This window comes from Meles meles, chromosome 4 (assembly GCF_922984935.1).
Source record: "Meles meles chromosome 4, mMelMel3.1 paternal haplotype, whole genome shotgun sequence".
NCBI classification, from domain to species: domain Eukaryota; kingdom Metazoa; phylum Chordata; class Mammalia; order Carnivora; family Mustelidae; genus Meles; species Meles meles.
In genome coordinates this window covers 81,218,121-81,238,841 of record NC_060069.1, presented here as the reverse complement: position 1 = coordinate 81,238,841, position 20,721 = coordinate 81,218,121, and the positions used below count along the sequence as shown (strand labels likewise).

Sequence of the window (20,721 nt, the reverse complement as noted above, 5' to 3'; positions counted from 1 at the left end):
AATACTTTAGATTCCAGATGGTCATTTATCCAAAAGAAATGGCAAAGAAGTATCAAGTTGAAAGTGTTTTTATAGTATTTTAAATTACATGAATATCCAATGAAGTCAATATTCAGAATTCGAGGATACTCTTTTATAACTAGATATGTAATATTGAAAGAGTTTCTAACAGTCAAACTGGAAAATGAAACAGAAATTTGTTCAAGAGTCTTGATCATCTATTATGTTCAATTCTGGGGATGCAGGGGGTACATAAGATAGGGTCCTTACCCTGAATAATCTTGGAGTCCTTTCAGGGGCAACAAGAGCACAATACAGTTTTATTGGTGTGATCTGAGAAGGGGGAATGAAGCGCAATGGAAATAAAGGAGTGATTAGTTCTGCCAGGAGGTGGAGAGACAAGGGAGAGAAATGTCAGGACAAAATAAACATGAAATGCACCAGGACTTTTACAAGGATGTGGGGGAGGTTGGGGCTACTAGCTCTCAAGGAGGCAGGTGGAAAGGGATGTGTAGTCTGTGGCTCAAGAACAAAGTTGATCTAGGGGCGCCTGGGTGGCTCAGTGGGTTAAGCCACTGCCTTCGGCTCAGGTCATGATCTCAGGGTCCTGGGATCGAGCCCCACATCGGGCTCTCTGCTCAGCAGGGAGCCTGCTTCCTCCTCTCTCTCTGCCTGCCTCTCTGCCTGCTTGTGGTTTCTCTCTGTCAAATAAATAAAATATTAAAAAAAAAATTAAAGAACAAAGTTGATCTTTTCTTAGGCTAGTCATCAGCTGAACCACCAAGCAGCTAGTGATGGAAAAAACCTTGTGAGAATGGGCAAGACAGTCTTTCTAAATGCAGAAGTTAGTCACAATTAGGCCTTGTTCATCTGACATTGTCAGAGAATGGAAATTTTCACTCAAGCGATTTTCCCAGTACCTGAAACTTCCTAATTTAGGTGTCAAGGCTTTATTTTAACTGTTTAAACCTGCAGAAACAACTTGACAACTCCAGTTTATCTTAATAAATGTCAGCTCTTGTCCTATGTTAAAATGTCCTCGGGGACTATTAAGGAATCTAGAAGTATTTCCTTGAAAATTAGAGGCTTCATTTTGCTCTTATTTTTAAATTTTGCCTTCCGTATTTCCCCCTTCCATTGCTTCTCCTGTATCCCCACCTTGCTGTAAATTTTTCTTATTGCTGTCAGTAAGTCTGCCTCTAATGGCTTTTTCATCTAATTTGCTACCTTTACTCTACCGAGGAGCAGTAAATAAGAGCCTCTGTCTTGCTTGAATTATGACCACGAAAGAGTAAATGGTTTATGGATTGAGGCTGGGGACATGGGCTTTGTGATGTCTTATTTGTTTACTCTTGCTTGTGTTCTATTTAGCAAGATTGCTAAAAAGGTGACCTCTGAAAGATGCAGTTGTTACTTTATTTGAGCTAGCATTTGAATCTGTTTGGGAAAATGCCAAATGCTGAAATTGCTTCATGTTGGAGTTTATCTTGGAATAATCCTTAGGGATTTTAGAAAAGCAAACCACATAGAACACAATTTTTCAAAATGTTGATGGGGCTCTGGTACTCGAGATTTTATAAATTTCCCAGCAGACAGAACATTCTATCACAAATAAAGTAAGCAAAGTGAAGCTATTCATTTGTCTTCCATGGCAGGAACACACCGAGGGCTTTCCAGCAGATCATTTTTTCAACTGTACTGCCTTGGAACTTTGGTCAATGATTGAACATTTACAGTCATTACACAGTGAAATGACATTTCACGAGGCAGTGTGGTGTATTTAGGGATTTAAAATATATAAACTGGTTTAGCTTACTTACCTCTGCGGAAGTGGTATTGCTTCTCCCATTTTCTCTGAAGAAGAAACTAAAAACTCAGAGATGCTCACATCATACGGTAGCGTGTTGTGCAAAGATTTAAACCTGTCTGTCTGACCTCTGAGCCCAGGCTTCTGGAAACTTGCACTTCAGTCCAGTTCTTACAGTAACTGACTCCAAATGTTGCCTAATTTATGTGGATGTTTCTTTCCTTACTCGTAAAACAAGAGAATTGAACCAGTTGATTTCTAAGACTTCTTAGAGCTCTAGTTAGAATTCTGAATTTTTTTTAGATTTTTTGTTAGGTGCCTCAAAGAGGTTGATGAAGAGGTAGATTGCTTAAGACAGAAGGATCCCAGTAAGACCTCAAAGCAGGTGCATTGTATCACAAACTGAACCTGTACATTTTCAGGCCTGGCTTTTATAGCTGAGATTTTAAGTCCCAGCCTCCCAGCCTTGTCTCCGACAAGTTCCAGACCCCAAAAGGATAATGTGTGGAAGACGGTGGGGGAGCCCCACGGCAGAGCACATGGAGCAGCGACGGCAGAGGTGTGGGAGGCATTGCAACCCGCAAGTCTGCTTTCTGAGTCCACTCTTAAGAAGTGATGGAGGGATTTTCAGATGAAGAACAAATCAACTTCATTAAATAATCCTTCACTTCTCTCTGGAAAAGAGGAAGTCGTGTTTAAAGCCATCTCATCATTTTGCAGTCCTGTAACCCATAGCACTAAGGCCCCTGAAAAGGGTTGCTCACTTTGTCTCTCTGTCCCTCTGCCATGCAGAGCTCTGCCGCCATGCAACACTAGAGGGCACTATCCACACAGATTAAAATGTCCATGGCGGACCATGGCATTGTGTAATGTGGCAGACAAGTAATAACCACCATGTCTTGGGCTGTGTCTTCTGTGCCAGGTACACCAAACGCCCTATTTCCTTTGATCTTCACAACAACCTCATGAGGTAATATGGTGAGGCATATTTTCCAGAGGGATTAATCGGGACTCAGAAAGTACCCATGGTTAATCCACTAACGTGTTAGGGGTAGGATTCGAACCCAGGTCTTTCTAATTTTATAACTCATGCTCTTTCCCTCTATATCCCACCCTCACCCCATGGAAATTCTTCGAAGCCAGGCCAATGTAGATGGGGATAAGGGAGGAACATGTTCTTAGCATCCTGGAAGTACTACTTCAGGGATGACTCAACAGCTGGTGACCACAATACTATCTTGATTTCAAGCCTTTCATGGCTGACATTACTTAAAAAGAGAGTACAAAGCCATGTGATGGGGGCAAGGCCTCATCATGCACCTTCCTTCTTCCTCACCTACCTCTTTTCCAAAGTACTCTGTGCCCCCAACAACCATCTTTCAAGATATTTCTGGCCACAGAGTGCACGTCTGTACTCTGGAGTCCCATTGGTCATTTCCTTTGCATTAGACTCAGACCTAAGGCCTCATTTTGGCATCTTTAGGGATCTTTTGTGGAAGGAACAAGATAGTCACACCCAAAGTGATGAGGGGAGCTTTTGCTGCAAATGCCAAAACTCGAAGTTGCTTTCTTTGTGTGGGTGTGTGGTCAGTGTGGGATAAACTCAGGATGCCAGTGAAATCCCAAGGACCGGTCCTGCCCACAAGCCCTTCACAGGCCAAGGAGCGAGACCTGTCGATCTGGTCACCAATAAGTACGCTTCATATCTCTTGAGCAAGTCTATAATGTGCATGTCTTTGTATATATTAGAAATACGATTGTACATTGAGGAGGGGTTTTTGAAATTATAATGCAAAAGTTTATAATGTGCAAGGAGCAGGGCTAAGCAAAAGAGGTAAAGGAGGCTGGGACTGAGGGGAGGCGGTGCCTTCAGTGTTGAGGCTGGTTTGATGGGACTTCCATTTGTCCCCTGCTATCATCCTACGCACTGTCCCACGTGCTCCCTCCCCCATCCCACTGGAGCTGTTGCTTTCTATTCCTAGGAAAACTTTAGCCTAAAAGGAGTTGAGGGGGATTGGTCCTAGGAAAGGCAGAATGAATGATGAACAGAGAGACATTGAAGATTAGGCTTCTTGCTTGATTGCAAACTTCTGGGAGAACTCCCTCCACCATCCCACCTTTCCCCCACTGCTGGTGTTGCTTCCAACACTCCACCCAAGACTGGGTTTCGGGTCTCCTCCCTGCCTCCCTCCATTGTAGCTCATAGTGCCCTGCTTTGTAAGCTTTGCCAGTCTCTCTCCTCCTGCTCCTGGGAGCTCCTCGAGAGCAGGGTGATGTTTTCTTCATTGTGTTGTGCTGATATGACACACATACTCAACTGTGGCCTCACTACACGTGCCTAGACTCCCAGGTGCTTCTGCAAAAGTGGAGAGAAGACGGCGATGACACCTGTCACAGCATCACCAGCAGAGCCGCAGGGAACAGACAGCAGAGCCGGAGAAAGAGCCCAAGTTCCCATAAATAATCGGAACAGAAAGACAAGCTCTGACCTGTGGTCTGGCATGCCCTGTCCGAACTCATGTGGATGGAGCCGGCACTCCTTCATCCCAGCCGCGGAAAGACAGCCTCGTTGTCCCGCCGGCTCTGGCCTCAGTTCTCAATTGCAAGCCAAGACAGTTTTTAGATGACTGTGATGTGCCCACAAATCCAAGATGGAGTGTTTAAGAGGTCATCTTGTACGCCAAGAAAAATTTGGAAAGTTGGCTGTAAATGTTGGTCTATTCCCAAAATAATAGCTGCAATTCTTGGGCCTGGCATCTCAGAGAACTGGCTAATAATTCATTGAATCCAAGGCTCTCCAGTCAACACAGGACGGGTCCTCACCTCTGAGGATGTTTAGTCCCAGCCGTTTTTAAAACTCACAGAACACCAGACCTAGAAGAGTCTTAGAGATAACTTACATCTGAGCCAACAGAAAACTAAGGGGACAGAGAGGTCAAGTCTTGCCCAAGGTCACACATTATGTACGAATGCTGAGCAGGTGTGGGTAAAGCCTGCTCACCACGCAGAGCTATGCGGGTTTCTATTTGTAACTTCTGAGTCTCAGCACCCCATCAGCAGAATGTGACCAGAAACACCTCTCCTCAGATGGCCTTGTCGCTTTTTCCCACACTGGGATGGAATAATACTTAATGATTCTAAACAGTGTACAGCAGTTCTTCCTGAGACACAGAAAGAGAGCAAAGCAGACATTACTGCTGCTCTCTGTTGCTCAGAGGCATTTCTTAGAGTCTTGTACATGTAGTTGAAAACTGATCTTGATTTGCATTGATGGCCAAGGGAGCCAATAGTTTGCTTATAAATATAGTTTCTATTGGGGGGGGCGCCTGGCTAGCTCTGTCAGTAGAGCATGCAACTCTTGATCTTGGGGCTCTAAGTTCAAGCCCCATGTTGGGTATGAGATTACTTAAAAAAACAAAATCGTGAAAAATATATGTATGTAGTTTCTACTCCCCACCTTCAAAGTGGGACCTTTAATGACAGTGATCCGCTTTTGGAACTTAATGAAAAGACTTCAGTTTAAGACCAACCCTAGGTTGCTCATCCCTCTCTCCTCTCCTGGACCTGGCTCCATATTCAGAGAGCAGAAAAAGAGAGTGATGTGTTGAAGAAGTCTCATGTCTCATTTTCCATGACCGCTTTTCCAGTTCACCTCTGTTTCTTCCTTGGTGGAGACTTCCAAGGCTCACAAAATCAGATGTAACTAGTGGCTCGTGTATGTGGTAGAACAGTAGGTACAACTTGACTTGGAAATGCCTGTTTCTTTGTGACTCTCTCCTGTTGCTTGGTCCTTCCTCACTTTTCTGGTCCTTTCTTTATAAGTTCTTCTTTCTCCCTTGAGACTTAGCTTTGGATGTTGTGTTGAAAATGGAAAGACTGGGTTCCTGGGTGGCTCAGTCAGTTAAGCGGCTGTGTTCAGCTCAGGTCATGATCCCAGGATCCTGGGATCGAACCCCGTGTCAGTCTCCTTGCTCAATGGGGAGTTTGGAGCCTGCTTCTCCCCTGCCTGCCATTCCAAATAAATAAACTTTTTAAAAATGGCTACTAATATCATTCATCAGGGGTCTACTTTCATGATCTAATTATTTCCCAAAGGCCTCACCTTCAAATACTATCACATTGGAGATTAGATTTCAACATATGAATTTTTTTTGGGGGGGAGGCACAAACATCCAACTCATAACACTAAATATGTTCATTTAGGTTAAAAAAAAAAAGGTTAATTCCAAATAGTAAATAAATAATGGTAAAGTTTGGTACAAAAATATGGCAGAGATCATCAAGTTTGTGCAAATATTTGTTTAGAAGTGTCAAGTGAATACTTTAGACATGAATTACAAGAGGGATTTCAAGGAATGATCATATGCATGGGACTAGGAAGTCAGGAAAGAATTCCTAGAGGAGGTGAGCTTTCACGGGACATGGGAGAGGGGAGGTCATATGAGCAAAGCTATGGTGATGGGTGAGGTGGGAGTAGAGAGCCTGTTGGATTGGGTGAACCATTCATGTCCAGGAGTCACAGTTGGAGGAGAATTGCAGCTGGAATCACAAAGTGGAGGGACCCTTATATGAAGAGACTCTGCCTTTTTTTTTTTTTTTTTGACTTTTTATATTGAGATAATTATTGATTCACACACAGTTGTAAGGAACAGTACAGGTAAACCCCTTCACCCAGTGATTCCCAGTAATGATATCTTCTAACTATAACTATAGTTCATAACTATAACTATAGTTCACTATAACTGTAGTTCATATCTAACTATAACTATAGTTCAATGTCACAATTAGGAAATTGATGACGCAAGCCACTGACCTTATGCAGATTTCACTGATTTTGCACACATCCACTTGCATACAAGTGTGTGTGTGTGTGTGTGTGTGTGTTATTCTATGCCATTTTATCACACATGTAGGTGTGGCCACCACCATAGTCAAGATATGTAATAATTCCAGCACCATGGTCCCCCATCTGCCCCCTTTTTTTTTTTAAAGACTTTATTTATTTATTTGACAGACAGAGATCACAAGTAGGCAGAGAGGCAGGCAGAGAGAGAGAGGGTGAAACAGGCTCCCTGTTGAGCAGAGAGCCCCATGGGGGGGCTCAATCCCAGGACCCTGAGATCATGACCTGAGTTGAAGGCAGAGGCTTAATCCACTGAGCCACCCAGGCACCCCCTTCTGCCCTTTTAGATGAGCTACCTTCATCTCTTTCCTCTTCTCTAGCCCCCCGCAACCATTGATTGGTGATCCATCTTTATAATTCTGTCAAGTCAAGACATGATATAAATGCAATCATATATATGGTGACTTTTTTTGCTCTTAAGGGCTTTATTGGAAAGTTGTCAGGACAAGAACTATATTCAGCAATTAGAAAACAAGATAAAGAATGATGGCTTGACAGAAAAATTGGGAAGCTGGGAAAGAGTGTCCGTGGTTCCATGGGGGGAAGGCAGAGCAAACAAGTCCTATCTGACATGTGTAATTTGGCTTTTTTCCACTCAGCACAATTCCCTTGAGATCCATTCCAGTTGTTGCTTGTATCAATAGTTCATTCCTTTTTAGTGCTGAATAGTGGTCCATAGTGTGGCTATACCACAGTTTAACTCTTCAGCTATTGTAGAAAATGTGGGTTGTCTCCAGTTTTTGGCAGTTATGAATAAACCTGTTACAAGCATCTGTGTATAGTTTTTTGGTGTGAACATAGATTTCATTTCTCTGGGGGAAATATCCAAGAGTACAATTGCTGTGTCATATGGTAGGTTTGGTCTGTTTGGTTTTTAAAGGAACTGCCGTGCTCTTTTCCAATGTATGTTTCTACACGTGATGTGTGAGCAATCCATTTTCTCTGGATCCTTGCCAGCATGTGGTGTTATTGGCATTTTTATTTAGCTAATCTGATAGGTGTGTAGGAATATGTCATGGGTTTAATTTGCATCTCCCTAATGGCTAATGATGCTGAACATATTCACATGTGTTTGTTTGCCATTTGCATATTTTCTTCAGTGAAATGTCTGTTACTACCTTTGTCCACCAGCTAATTGGAGTATTGATGTCTTTATTGTTGAGTTTTTAGAGTTCTTTATATATTCTAGATAGAAGCCCTTTGTTGGATATGTGGTTTGCAAATATTTCCTCCTAGTGCCTAATTCGTTTTTTTTATCCTCTTTATAGGGTCTTTCACGGAGAAAAAGTTTGGATGTTGATGATATCCAATTTACTAATTTTTCCTGTTATGTATTGTGTTTTTGGTGTCTGGTCTAAGAACTCTTCACTTATCCCTAGGTCCTGAAGACTTTCTCCTATGATTTGTCCTGGAAGTTTTATAGTTTTATATTTAAGTCTGTGATACATTTTGATTTTTTTTGTATAAATATGAAGTTTAAATGAAGGGTTCATTTGTTTTTATTTGTTTTTGCTTGTAAATGTCCAATTCCTCTAGTATCGTTTGTTGAAAAGCTTATCCTTCTTCTATTGAATTGCTCTTACATCTTTGTCAAAAATCAGTTGGGCATATTTGTGTAGGCTCTTTGCTTTATACAACCATCTCACTGATATTTCCTATCACTTGTTAGAACAAGGTTAATGGACCTCCTACCCGAATGAATCATGTCGCTAGTATAATAAATGATTTGATTATGAAATACTTGATAATTTAGAAAGGTCTCATTACATACTCATGAATCATCTGCAAGGCCTTATGATCCTTATGAGAACAGAATATTTGGCTTACATCCCACCAAAATATTTCCTTTTACCTAAATAGACATGGGAAAGAGTGCCCATATTTTTTCTCCAGGGCCAATCCATAGTTGCTGAAGGTTTGACTCTGGGAACTTTGCAGGGACAAGAAAGTGATTGGACTTTGTCAAGGACTTTTTCTTTTCCTTTTTTTCCCCTCCTTCTTTCTTTCTCTCTCTCTCTCTCTCTCTCTCTCTCTCTCTCTCTCTTTTAACAAAGGCCTCAACAGAGACATGTAACCAGCAGCTCTGCCAGGAACTCTCGAGTCTGCTTACACACACACACACACACACTTACAAATAAGAAGGGGCATCTAAGGAAAACGAGCTGATCCCTTTTAGGGACGCACAAAAGCCAGATAACTCAAATTAATCACAGCAAGATACAGCCAGTCTCAGAGCTAAAGACTGTGAAATGAGCTCTGCTTCCTTGGGTTTTTGAAACATGCATCTGTATAAACCTGCCTGTGCAGACATCCCCAGCCCCAAGCTGGGTCTCCCCAAATCCAGTGAATCGGCTCTGAAATGTAGACGGCATCTAGCAGTGACCAAGCCTCCGCCTCAAGCAGCCTGTTGGCCGGCAAGGCCTAGCGGAGCAGCAGAACGGAAGTTTCTGGAGAAGTTCTTATGTGTCCATGGAATCTCATTGCAGGAAACCACCAGAGCAGAGACGGGCATGGCTTACAGGTAATTGCTGGTCACAATGTCATTCAACCAGGGCACTGTGCTGAAGTCCAGGGCTGTTGTTCTTAGAGAAAGAAGAATAGAAAGGACAAAGCCAGTGCTATCTAGAAAAAGGAACAGAAAAATGAATGCAAGGAGTCCTCTTCTTGGGCTACCTTCATTTTTTGAACTTTATATTGTCTATGTTCTCTTTGCTCGAATGGTTGCCTAGAAGATAGTCCAGCTCACTGTGGAAGCTCTTAGCCATGTGCTCTCAGTAGAAATATCTTTGGCTTGGAGTAGGTAGGTGACTTAGTAGCTCATAATGAAGAAAGGAGGCTCTATTCTTCTTAAGGGAATTGATAAATTAAGAGTAGGATTTTTTTTTTAAGTGCTGCCTGGGCTTCAAAGCTCTGTTTTCCTCTAAACCTGAATCACGTGGTCTGTGCAAATGGTTAATAAAGCAGTTCATGAAACCAAGCAAGTTCTTGAAATGACGGCCGTTTTTTATCATTGTGGTCCAAGATAAATTACCGGTTGTTCTCTAACCTTCCAATAACATCATTTATTCTGTGAAAGATTAACAAAAGGGAGAAGTTTTCCCTGGGTATAGGGTTGGATCTATAATTTTTACAACCTGCTCTGAGATGGGAAGTATCATTCTTGGTCAGAGCAATTATCGTTCAAACCTCTGTAAGAGATGCCGGTGCTTAGCTAAATCAGCCGGCGGCACCTGTGCGTCTCCTTGACAAATGCTTAGATTTTCCAGTATCCAGGAAAGGGAGAAAAAGCCATTCAGAAGGACAAGGGTGCTAAAAATGGGAAAAAAAAATCCTTATCATTGGTAAAGAACCGTTGTCCCAGCTCTAGTCCAAACTCGTACTTCACAGAGTGAGAGTGTTTTTGCATGGACATGATGTCCCTGTGATTTCCTTTTTCTATAATCCAAAGGTCCGTGTCCGTGTAGTAGTTACTGCCCTAATTTATCAACTAATTTGATTAATAAAGCAATTTGCAAGGAAATGACTCCTTTCTGTGGAGAGCCACGTAGTTCACATAGACTCTCTATGCAACCAAGGGTTCGGGCAGAAGAGGAATGAACTCTTCTAGGTTTACACGGACTAGGAACACGGGACAGGCCACCCCATCATTCTTGGAAAGTGGAGCCTGAGAAGAATCTCACCACCTTTCCAAGAGAATTCTTGACTCCTCATCCACCTTTCCTGAATCTGTCTTCCATAAGAAGGAGCCGCCTTCTCCCTCTGCCTCTTCACATTCTCTCATTTTCTTCTCTCTGCTCTCCCTGACCCGAGTGGTGACAGGGCGGTGATGTCTGAATATAGGTTAGATGCTCTTTCATTAAAACACATAGGTTTGAACTGTTTCATTAAAAAAAAAATCTGCCTTTGCCTCTTTGTCACAGATGGGTGGTATGATGCGAACCCTTGGATGGACCTTCAGAGGGGATACCTCTTTCTCTCAAAAGTCCTGGTTTTGAATATTAATTAGACCTCTGCTGATGTCTGCCATGGTTCAGATGAAGATATATTGTAGGACAGTGTTTTTCAAATAGTTTTGAAGCAGAGGATCTCTCTCTCCTCAGATAGGTAAAAGCAAAGTTGTTCTTGTTGGAGTTGGAGACTTGGAGGCCACCTGCTTGAGGGGAGCAGTCATCCCCCAGTCTGGCTCCGGAGACAGCCCTGCCAATCCCATATTCCCGTGGTTTGAGAGTACAGCTCCAAGGTGACTCTTCATTATGCCTTGGAGAAAAAGCCTCTGTGCCCTTGAGGATGCTAGGTCCTGTCACAGGGGCAGACTTTTAGGCAAGAGTAGGTGCCACTGGATCATACTAGTAAGAGGTGAGACTTAGAAGATTGCTGTTTCCAGATCAGACTTTGAGGAGAGATAAGTGCAGTTAAATGGAGAATTGGCCCCAGGAAATCGCCAAGGCTTTGACTTATGAGGAGCTTGTTTGGCTCTGCCCCCACTTTCCTCCATTACTTTTCTCCCTTACCCCTCCCTCCAACTTGAAGCATGTCTCCTTTCCCCAGATTTCCATAGTAATTAGTCTGTTCTTCCAAGACCCTAATAAGGGGGTCATCATCCTTCTTAAAACATCATCCTTTCAACATTAGGGAGGGATTTTTAGGGAAGAGAATACAGGTTCTCTCGGTTCCCCCCGAGATTTTGACCGTACCTTCTTTTTTTCTTTTTAAGTTTCTTACTTTAATTCCAGTGTAGTGAACATGCGGTGTAATATCAGTTTCATGTGTACAGTATAGTGATTGAGCAATTCCATACATTACGCAGTGCTCATCACAAGTGCACTCCTTAAGCCCCTCACCTATTTCACCCAACATCCCCTGGCCTCCCCTCTAATAACCATGAGTTTGTTCTCTATAGTTAAGAGTATGTTTCTTGGTTTGTCTCTTACTTTTTTCTCTTTTTTTTCATTTGTTTTGTTTCTTAAATTCCACATATGAGTGTGATCATATTGACCGTGACTACTTCTCCTCCTCCTCCTGCTCCTCCTCCTCCTCCTTCTTCTCCTTCTTCTTTTTCTTCTTCTTTGGTGTGTGTGTGTGTGTGTGTGTGCATCTTTCTTTTTTTTTAAAATTAAATTCAATATGTAGTACATCATTAATTTCAGATGTAGGTTTCAATAATTCATCAGTTGCATATAACACCCAGTGCTCATCACATCATGTGCCCTCCTTAATGCCCATCACCCAGTTATCCCATCCCCGCAACCACCTCCTCTCTAGCAACCCTCAGTTTGTTTCTTGGAGTCAAGAGTCTTTCATGGTTTGTCTCCCTCTCTGATGACTTCCCATTCAGATTTCCCTCCCTTCCACATATGAGTGAAATGATATGATGTCTTTCTCTGGTTGACTTATTTTGCTTATTATGGTATAATACCCTCCAGCTCCATCCACATCAATGTAAATGGTATTAATCTTTTCTGATGGCTGAGTAGTATTCCATTGTATGTCCACAACTTCTTTATCCATTCATCTGTTGCTGGACATCTCAGCTCTTTCCACAGTTTAGCTATTGTGGACATTGCTGCTAAAACATTGGGGTATAGGTGCCCCTTCAGATCATTACATTTGTATCTTTGAGATAAATGCCTAAAAAAAATTAGTGTAATTGCTAGGTCTTAGGGTGCTCTATTTTTGACATCTTGAGGAACCTCTGTACTGTTTTCCAGAGTGGCTGCACCAGTTTGCATTCCCACCAACAGTGTAAGAAGATTCCCCTTTCTCTGCATCCTTGCCAACATTTGTTGTTTCCTGACTTGTTAATTTTAGCCATTCTGACTAGTATGAGGTATCTCGTTGTGGTTTTGATTTGTATTTCCCTGATGCCAAATGATGTAGAGCGTTTTTTCATGTGTTTGTTGGCCATTTGTAAGTCTTCTTTGGAGAAATGTCTGTTCATATCTGCTGCCCATTTCTTGACTGGATTATATGATTTTTGGGTGTTGAGTTTGATAAGTTCTTTATAGATCTTGGATACTAACCCTTTATCTGATATGTCATTTGCAAATATCTTCTCCCATTCCATAGATTGCCTTTTAGTTTTGTTGACTATTTCCTTTGCTGTATGGAAGCTTTTTGTCTTCATGAAGTCCCAATAGTTCATTTTTGTTTTTGCTTCCCTTACCTTTAGAGACGTGTCTAGCAAGAAGTTGCTGTGGCAGAGGCAAAGAGGTTGCTGCCCGTGTTCTCCTTTCAGATTTTGATGGATTCCTATCTCACATTTAGGTCCTTCATCCATTTTGAGTTTATCTTTGTGTGTGGTATAAGAAAATGGTCCAGTTTCATTCTTCTGCATGTGGCTGTCCAATTTCCTACCATTTGTTGAGGAGACTATCTATTTTCCATTGGACATTCTTTCCTGCTTTGTCAAAGATTAGTTGAGCATAGAGTTGAGGGTCCATTTCTGGGTTTTCTATTCTGTTCCATTGATCTATGTGCCTGTTTTTGTGCCAGTACCATACTGTCTTGATGATTACAGCTTTGTAATAGAGCTTGAAGTCCAGCATTGTGATGCCCCCAGCTTTAGTTTTCCTTTTTAACATTCCTCTAGCCATTTGGGGTCTTTTCTAGTTCCATACAAATATTTTAGGATTATTTGTTCCAGTTCTGTGAAAAATGTTGATGGTATTTTGATAGCGATTGCACTGAATGTGTAGATCGCTCTGGGTACCATAGACATTTTCACAATATTTATTCTTTCAATCCATGAACATGGAATGTTTTTCTATTTCTCTGCGTCTTCCTTAATTTCTTTCACTAAGTGTTCTGTAGTTTTTAGAGTACAGATCTTTTATCTCTTTGGTTAGGTTTATTCCTAGGTTGACCATGACTTCTTATAAACATAACTGGTATTAGGTGAGAAGGTGAATTTCATATTCTTACTTCCTTACCTTCACTTCCATCCTCCACACCCCTCAGGCATGGCTATGTCAAAATACTTTGTTCAACTTGTCTTCTCTATTTTCTTCTTTTTGAAAGGTATTATTTCATATGTAGTAGAAAGAGAATGGCCTTTGGAGTGAATCAGAACAGAGTTCAAATCCCAGCTCTTTTGGTCTACAAACTGTGTGATGTTAATCTTGCTGCGACATGTAAGTGCCTAGCACAGAGTAGGTGCTCACTAAATTTAAGTTCCCTTCCTGCTTAATCTGTAGACTCTGTCATTCATCCTAGGGGCAAGGAAGGAAAGCCCCTATGGCTGAAACATACAAAAGGATAAGATAGAATATCTTAGAAGAATATAAGAATATCTTATGATAGAATAGAATATCTCTTAGAAGGAAAAGAAGGAATAAAGAAATCCACAGTAATTCACAATCTGTGTAGGTTTTCATGCTGAGCTTTAGAATTCTGAGAGGTCTGGAAGAGCCGGTAAGCTGTTTTCTCTTCCTAATTTGGTCAGATGCCATTGCAGCCTTCAGCCCAATACCAGCTGCTTGGGTCCCTCGATCATCTGTGAGAGAGCATTCTGTTGTGTTTCCATGGAGACTTGGTTTTATTTCTAACTGAGGGTGACCAGGAGAAGAAAAAAAATCAGTAAATATGCAAACACATGTATCAACTGAAAAGAAACTGGAGGAAATTGTTTGAACGTGGTGCAAAAAGTGCCAAGTTGCTGTGTAGATCCTTCTGTTGGCTTAGAATTTTCTACAAAAATAGAAGGTTTTTGTAGAATCGTTTTATTAGTGTCTATAAAATAATTACCCCGTGGGGTTCTTTAGTCATTTCTAAGAGGCTGCAAGTTAATTGTCTCTATTAGATGGCATTGAAATCGGAGCCAAAAAGTAAACCCGAGCTTAGGTCGAGGTTAAAGTCCATGGAGAGGTAGTTTTATGGACAAAACATAAAAAATATCTAGACTGAGTAAGGATGCAGCAAATACCCAGTTTTGAAGCAATTTTATATTTAGTCAGGAGGAACTCAATCAGATGTAAAATGAAGGTCTGATCCAGGGGTCAACAAACTATTCCTGTAAAAGGCCAGATAGTAAATATTTAGGTTTATTGGCTACATCCACCTTTGTCATAACTACTGAACTGTGCTGTTGGAGGGTGAAAGTGAATGAGTGGGTGTGATTGTATTCCAATAAAACTTTATTTATGGACACTGAGTTATGACACTGAGTTTTATGTAAGTTTCACATAACATAGATCCTCTTCCTTTTTCTCCTCCCAAACCATTAAAAATATACAAGCCAATCATAACTTGAGAACGAAAGATAAGGGGAAGGCTGGATCTGGCCCATAAGCCATAGTTTGCTGATCCCTGGTCTAGAACACAAAGCTGTCAGTTGCATAGTTATTTGTTTGTGTTTCTTTTTGAAGCTCTTTAGTTCAAGAGGTCCTTAAGGTACCCAAATGCATGTAATTCAGAAAGATAAAAATAAAAGAGAAGAAGAAATGAGTTGAAGGAGGATTTAGAGCAGGAAGGGAACATGTTGCCCTGGGAGGAATGAGCCTGTCATGAGCAAGCCATGTGCTTGGACTGGATTTGGTGCTGTGTTTTCACAACATCAAATTGTGAGGAGGGAAGTGGAGCTCTTTACAGCAGTCATGGAGTCCTTGAGATAGGTAGGGGTAGACCAGCTGATCAGTTTTGGTACATCTCTTTGTAACCTGGGAACCAGAGAGAAGTTCCTCTCATGGTTCTTCATTACATAATTAATAACATCCTCAAAAATATCCTTACAGTAAACACAACAGTGACATTCCTAGGGCTCTTTACTATGGAGCCCCTGATATGAATGGGTGGCATTGAGTCAAATACAGCAAAAGCAAGTAGGTGCCTAGCAGAAGAAAGGCCATTGGTTTAATAGAAACATTTAAATAAAATGTTACTTGCATTTTAAAAATTCACCAATAATGATGGTACAGATTTCATTATCTTTCACAGTAACAGAGCTTGTCCAGATTCATGGACTGAGGCAACTGTTTCTCAAATTAAAAAAAAAAAAAAAGTTACACTATTTGCAAACCAAAGAGGACATTTCCAATGTTCTAGAGCTGAAGGTGGAGACAGAGCACAGAAGAAGAAAAGGAGAGGCAGTGATAAGTCTCAGAATTACTGACACGGGGCGGACCTTGGAGATAATCTCCAATTTCTGATCTTCCAGCTGAAGGGACTTGAGGTTGCAGTATCAGGTGACTAGCCCAAAGTTGCAGATCCAGCCAGCAACAAAGCCGAGACAAGAACCCCTGTCCCTTGGGACCCAGTCCTGTGCTTTCTCTACGCTCTCCGTATTTATTCTCAGTCCCCACTTCCCACCCCACTGCATGCCCACCCACATATGCACAATGCACACACGTGCCCATGCGTGCATGCACACTGCCTCCTGGGCATGCTGCAGCTCCAGCCGCATTCACCACCCTTTGGTCTGCTTTTCTGGGCACTTGTCTGGTTGCTCTGCTCTGCAATCTGCTTTGGTCTTACTGTTCTGCACACTGACCCTCCACCCATGTACTGGACCACTGGGTCTCCACTCAACATAACTTTTCTTAACTAGAATAGACTTATACATTGTCCTTGCCTCGGCAAATCCAACTCCCAGTCTTCTCTCTTACAGCATGACCTATCTTTTCTCCACATAGGTTTGGATTGTTCATTATGTGTTTGTGTGTGTATCTTATTCTCAAAATTATGCCTTTGTTACCCTGAGGATCAGGACTAGAGCTTATGATATTTTGCAGTCCTCCCATGCTTTGCATTTAGATAGTGCTCAGTACTGTGTATTGCTTGATTGGGGCACAACCATTCAGAAGTTGGGACGCAGAAAGAAAGGCACTAAAGAGCAAGAAAGTAGGGACTTCCCTTTCCCCCCACTAGTTGTGCTCTAACTCCGTATTTACTTTTGTGTCTTAAACACAATATGTTACCTAACCTTGCTAATTCTCAGTTTCCTCAGTAAAATGGGCCCAGTACCCTCTTAACACTGTTGTAAGAATTAAATCAAGTTGCAAATGTGCTCAGCTTCCTGCCTGCTAGAGGGGGGAGACTACATTCTCTTGCTCCAACCTCTTTCTCAGCCAGTCCTAGGAACCCGTCATTTAGTCATCTTGCAGAGTTTGAAAGGAAATATGTGTCACAATGTACCTAAAAAAGAGGGGCAGAAAATAAACACCTACAAACTGAAATTTGCACAGTTCTGAATATACCACTCCTTTCATCGCTTGCTTTTATAAATCTGGAATCTGTCCTTAGGATCTATTGAGAAGAAAAAAAAAATTTTCTTTTCACCTTACACATGGCCTCCTAGTGAATCAGAATAACCTCATGAAGCATTGTAATAAATTACTCTCCAAATGGTGTTTATGAAGATAAAAATAATCTTTTATCAATCTATGTATTTCCATGCCTAGTATTGTGTCCAGAACAGAAATATCTGAAGCAGAATACAATTAAAAAGCAAAAACTCTCACCAGCTCACATCAGCTTGCCACATTGTCTGAGATTTTCTCTAGTTAGAGACCTCAGTTCTGTTAAAATTGGAAGTATATAACCTACTCTAATATGCATCCCACCAAGGAGAAAACAAGATGTCAGGCAGGTCTGACCTGAAAACAGCATAGAAAAAAAGTTTCTAGACCAGATCAAGAGGAAAGCTTGGGTGTCAGGACACAGATATGGAGCTACCGGCTGATGCACAGGGACACAGGAGGGAAGGAACGGAGAAAGAGGCCAGGAAAGCCAAAGAGAAACCGCACTAACCTGACTGCTTTCTCCAAGATGTTGGACTAAGGGTCTGGGAGCATTCATTAATTGATAGAGTTTTCACTGGTCTGGTCTCTAAATGGAGATCCTAAGGATAAGTAGGAGCTGTTTTCACTCTGAAGACCTCTCCCTAGGTTCTCTCAGAGTGAGAAAGTGGCGTTCTAGCTGCCGGATTTGAAGACCCCCTTCTTTCTTCCCTGGCTACCTTACCTATAAAATGAAAATAAACCCTTCTTCACAGGGTAATACTGTTCGTGCAAAGGCACAAATAGTGGGCACTCAGTAAGGACTATCCCCTTCTTGCCCTTTCTCCCTTTCATAATTTCCACAATACAGCGTGGAAATTGAACATTATTTTTATTCCCAGATTGAACTCACTCTCATCTTTCCAGCTACCCACCCTCAAAATCCCTTTGCAATGCATTCCCATGACCTACTTTTTTCATGGAGTGCTTGGCACACTTAAACCTGCTTGAAAAGTGGCTATGGCCATGACTGTGAAAATCAAAAGCCTTAAAAAAAAAAAAAGCTACATATGCAGGATTTGTATTTTCTACATTAAAAAAAAAAAAAAGCCTTCATGATTTATTTTAGACTGGCCTAATTTGGGTCAGTCGCGAGGCCTGTGCTAATTTGCTCCGAGCCCTCTGACTGGATCTCCTGGCATCAACATTTCTGGAGGAACATCAGTGTCACTGAGATGGTTCAGACTCAGAACCCGTGTGATTACTTGAAATCAGAACAGGCTGCTGGTGAAGGGCCTCAAAGTCTTAGTCAAAGGGGCCTATTCAGAATGGAGTGGCATGTTTGTTTCCTTTTGAATGTAACAGAAGTTCTAAAATAAGTACATTTTATAAGTGTCAGTTTAGATAGAAAATGCTGAGAATTTAAGCAAAAGTGAGAGATCAGGGCGCCTGGGTGGCTCAGTGGTTTAAGCCTCTGCCTTCGGCTCAGGTCATGGTCTCAGGGTCCTGGGATCGAGTCCCGCATCGGGCTCTCTGCTTGGCAGGGAGCCTGCTTCCTCCTCTCTCTTTCTCTGCCTGCCTCTCTGCCTACTTGTGATCTCTCTCTGTCAAATGGATAAATAAAATCTTAAAAAAAAAAAAGTGAGAGATCAGTGCGCCTTGGATTTGAAATATTATTTTCATTCTGTTTTTGAAATTTCCACTTGTGTTTTTTCAGGGGGAAAAGTTGCTTTGTTTATGTAGCCGAATGAAAACCTTTGAAATTCAGAGCTCGAGAACAACACTGGGTTCTATGAACCCATGTTTTCTCATATGGAAATTGTTGACGATGGTTTTGTATGAGAAAAAATAAGCACTGAGACCTGGTTTTCCTAACCAAAGAACTACTGTAGGTCAAATATGTTTTCATGCAAGGGAAAAAAAATTCTGAATTTCCCTGACGTGCCTGAGAATGCCACTAGGATGCGCTATTTCATAAAGAAAATGAAGCCCTTGGGCTCCTGAGTGGCAGCTAGCAGAAATCTTTAAACTTTGTCCATTTAAACTTTGTCCAGACAGTCCTAGACCAGAACTTAAATTCTAATCTGTATATTTTCCTTGATTGTGAAAATTAAGAAGCATCTCTTTTGATACCACATGGGCAATTTCCTATAGTGAGAAAAAATAATTTATAGCCAGCATATTCTCAGGATTTTGAGAAGAACTGATCTATAGCAGGCATATGTTATTATAACCTATATAAGCTAGATATTACATAGGGCAAATTTCTGTGTCTGGGAGTTTCCAAACACAGGAGATTCTGAACCACACCACAGAACCCTGGGGGGCAGGGGGCGGCTGGTGGAGAAAAGAAAGGCAGATGACTTACCCCATTGGCCTTGCTTTAGAGAATGTTCTGTTGACGTCTTTTGAAGGCACCTTGTTGCACAGTTGAGATGGAGCAGATGTAGGGAATCCGGAAAGAGAGTGTTGTCAGGGTTGTTGGGGAGAAGGCTAGCTTAGAAGCCATGATAGTTCTTAGAATCATGACCCCACAGGTCTGGCTTGGGGCCATATTAAGAAGTGGAGGAATGACACCCTCCTTCCATTGTATTCTGGGCTCATTTTCACTTATATGGGGCACCTTTGCATACCAATTGCTTTAGCTTCTTTATAGTGATTCCTCTGCCTGTCCCTAGCTAGTTATCGACTGATGCACCCTAAGATTTCAATTACATATTTTGTGATATATGCCAATGTCCAGGTGAAGATGTGTTCTAGGTCCGTGTGTTTTAAACAATTATGAAGTGAGCAAACTTTTTTTTTTTTTTTTCCAGACAAGATAAAGCAAAGTTGTCCCAGTTGATGTGGAGAACTTGGGGTGGTCTGTAAATATGTCACAGCCAAAGAAATGAACCTCTAATCATGTCCAGGAACTATTTTTAGACAATCTACCTACTTCTTAAAACCAGATTATTAACAAAACAAAACAAAAAAATTTTAATTTGAGAACAATTTCAATCTTATAGAAAACTTGTAAGAATAACACAAAGACCTTTTTAGGCACTTTATTTTTTAACATATTGTTAAAGTTTTGCCCCATTTGCCTTAACCTATGCTCATGTTCTTCCGTGCTTGATCCCTGCACTCCTCCTCCCCGACGTCCTAATTATTTTTCCAAGAGAAAAATAGAGCGAATTTGAGGGTAAGTTACACATGTGCTTTACCCCTTATATAATCCCCATGCAAACACCGAATTTACATGATACTTTTACCTGATACTCCATCTGTGTTTCAATTTCAACAGCTGACACAGTGATGCCCTTTATGGCTTTTTTTACTCCACTAGTACTAGATCCAGTTCAGGCTGGAATTAAATTTAGCGCAGGGAGGAGGTCAGTGAGAGATAGGCCTGGCTATGTGCAGTGTCCGCTTGGGGTTGGGAGGTGGTGCTGTGGAGCCACGCGATTGCTGCGCTTGTCCCGCAGTCTCCCGGTTACTGCTACGGATTCTGTGTCAAAGATTGTGTCCTCCGCAGCTGCCCTGCAAGGGCCACAACATTTTCATCTTGAACTTGAGGTTCAAAGCTGAAGGGGATTCCGAAGACTGACCTCATGGACCTGCAAGAATTCAGCCATCTGTGTTCTTCCGCTCGACATATCCACTAGGGGGCGCGTGCTGGTCGTGGGGCTATTGAGCTATCGGAAAGTAGGGGAGTAAGGCCCTCCGAGCACGCACGGGCAGAGTGAGAGCGCTGGCAGGATCGAGCATGCGCGGTTGCCTCAGAACGACTGGCCCTGAATCAGGTATTGATGCTCCTG

General features: G+C 41.8%; 1 protein-coding gene across 2 annotated transcripts in view; it reads left to right on the top strand.

Annotated features, from left to right (window-relative positions):
- KCNAB1 (potassium voltage-gated channel subfamily A regulatory beta subunit 1) overlaps window positions 1-20,721 on the top strand; it is a 392,865-nt gene that overhangs the window by 12,099 nt on the left and 360,045 nt on the right. The window contains exon 1 of one of the 2 annotated variants that reach the window (XM_046001739.1): window positions 8,740-9,231. The exons of the other annotated variant lie outside the window; for it this stretch is intronic. Within the exon in view, the coding sequence (XP_045857695.1) occupies window positions 8,990-9,231 (242 nt within the window). The 5' untranslated portion in view covers window positions 8,740-8,989. Of the gene's footprint in view, window positions 1-8,739; window positions 9,232-20,721 lie in introns of those variants that run through there. 2 annotated transcript variants of the gene reach the window in all.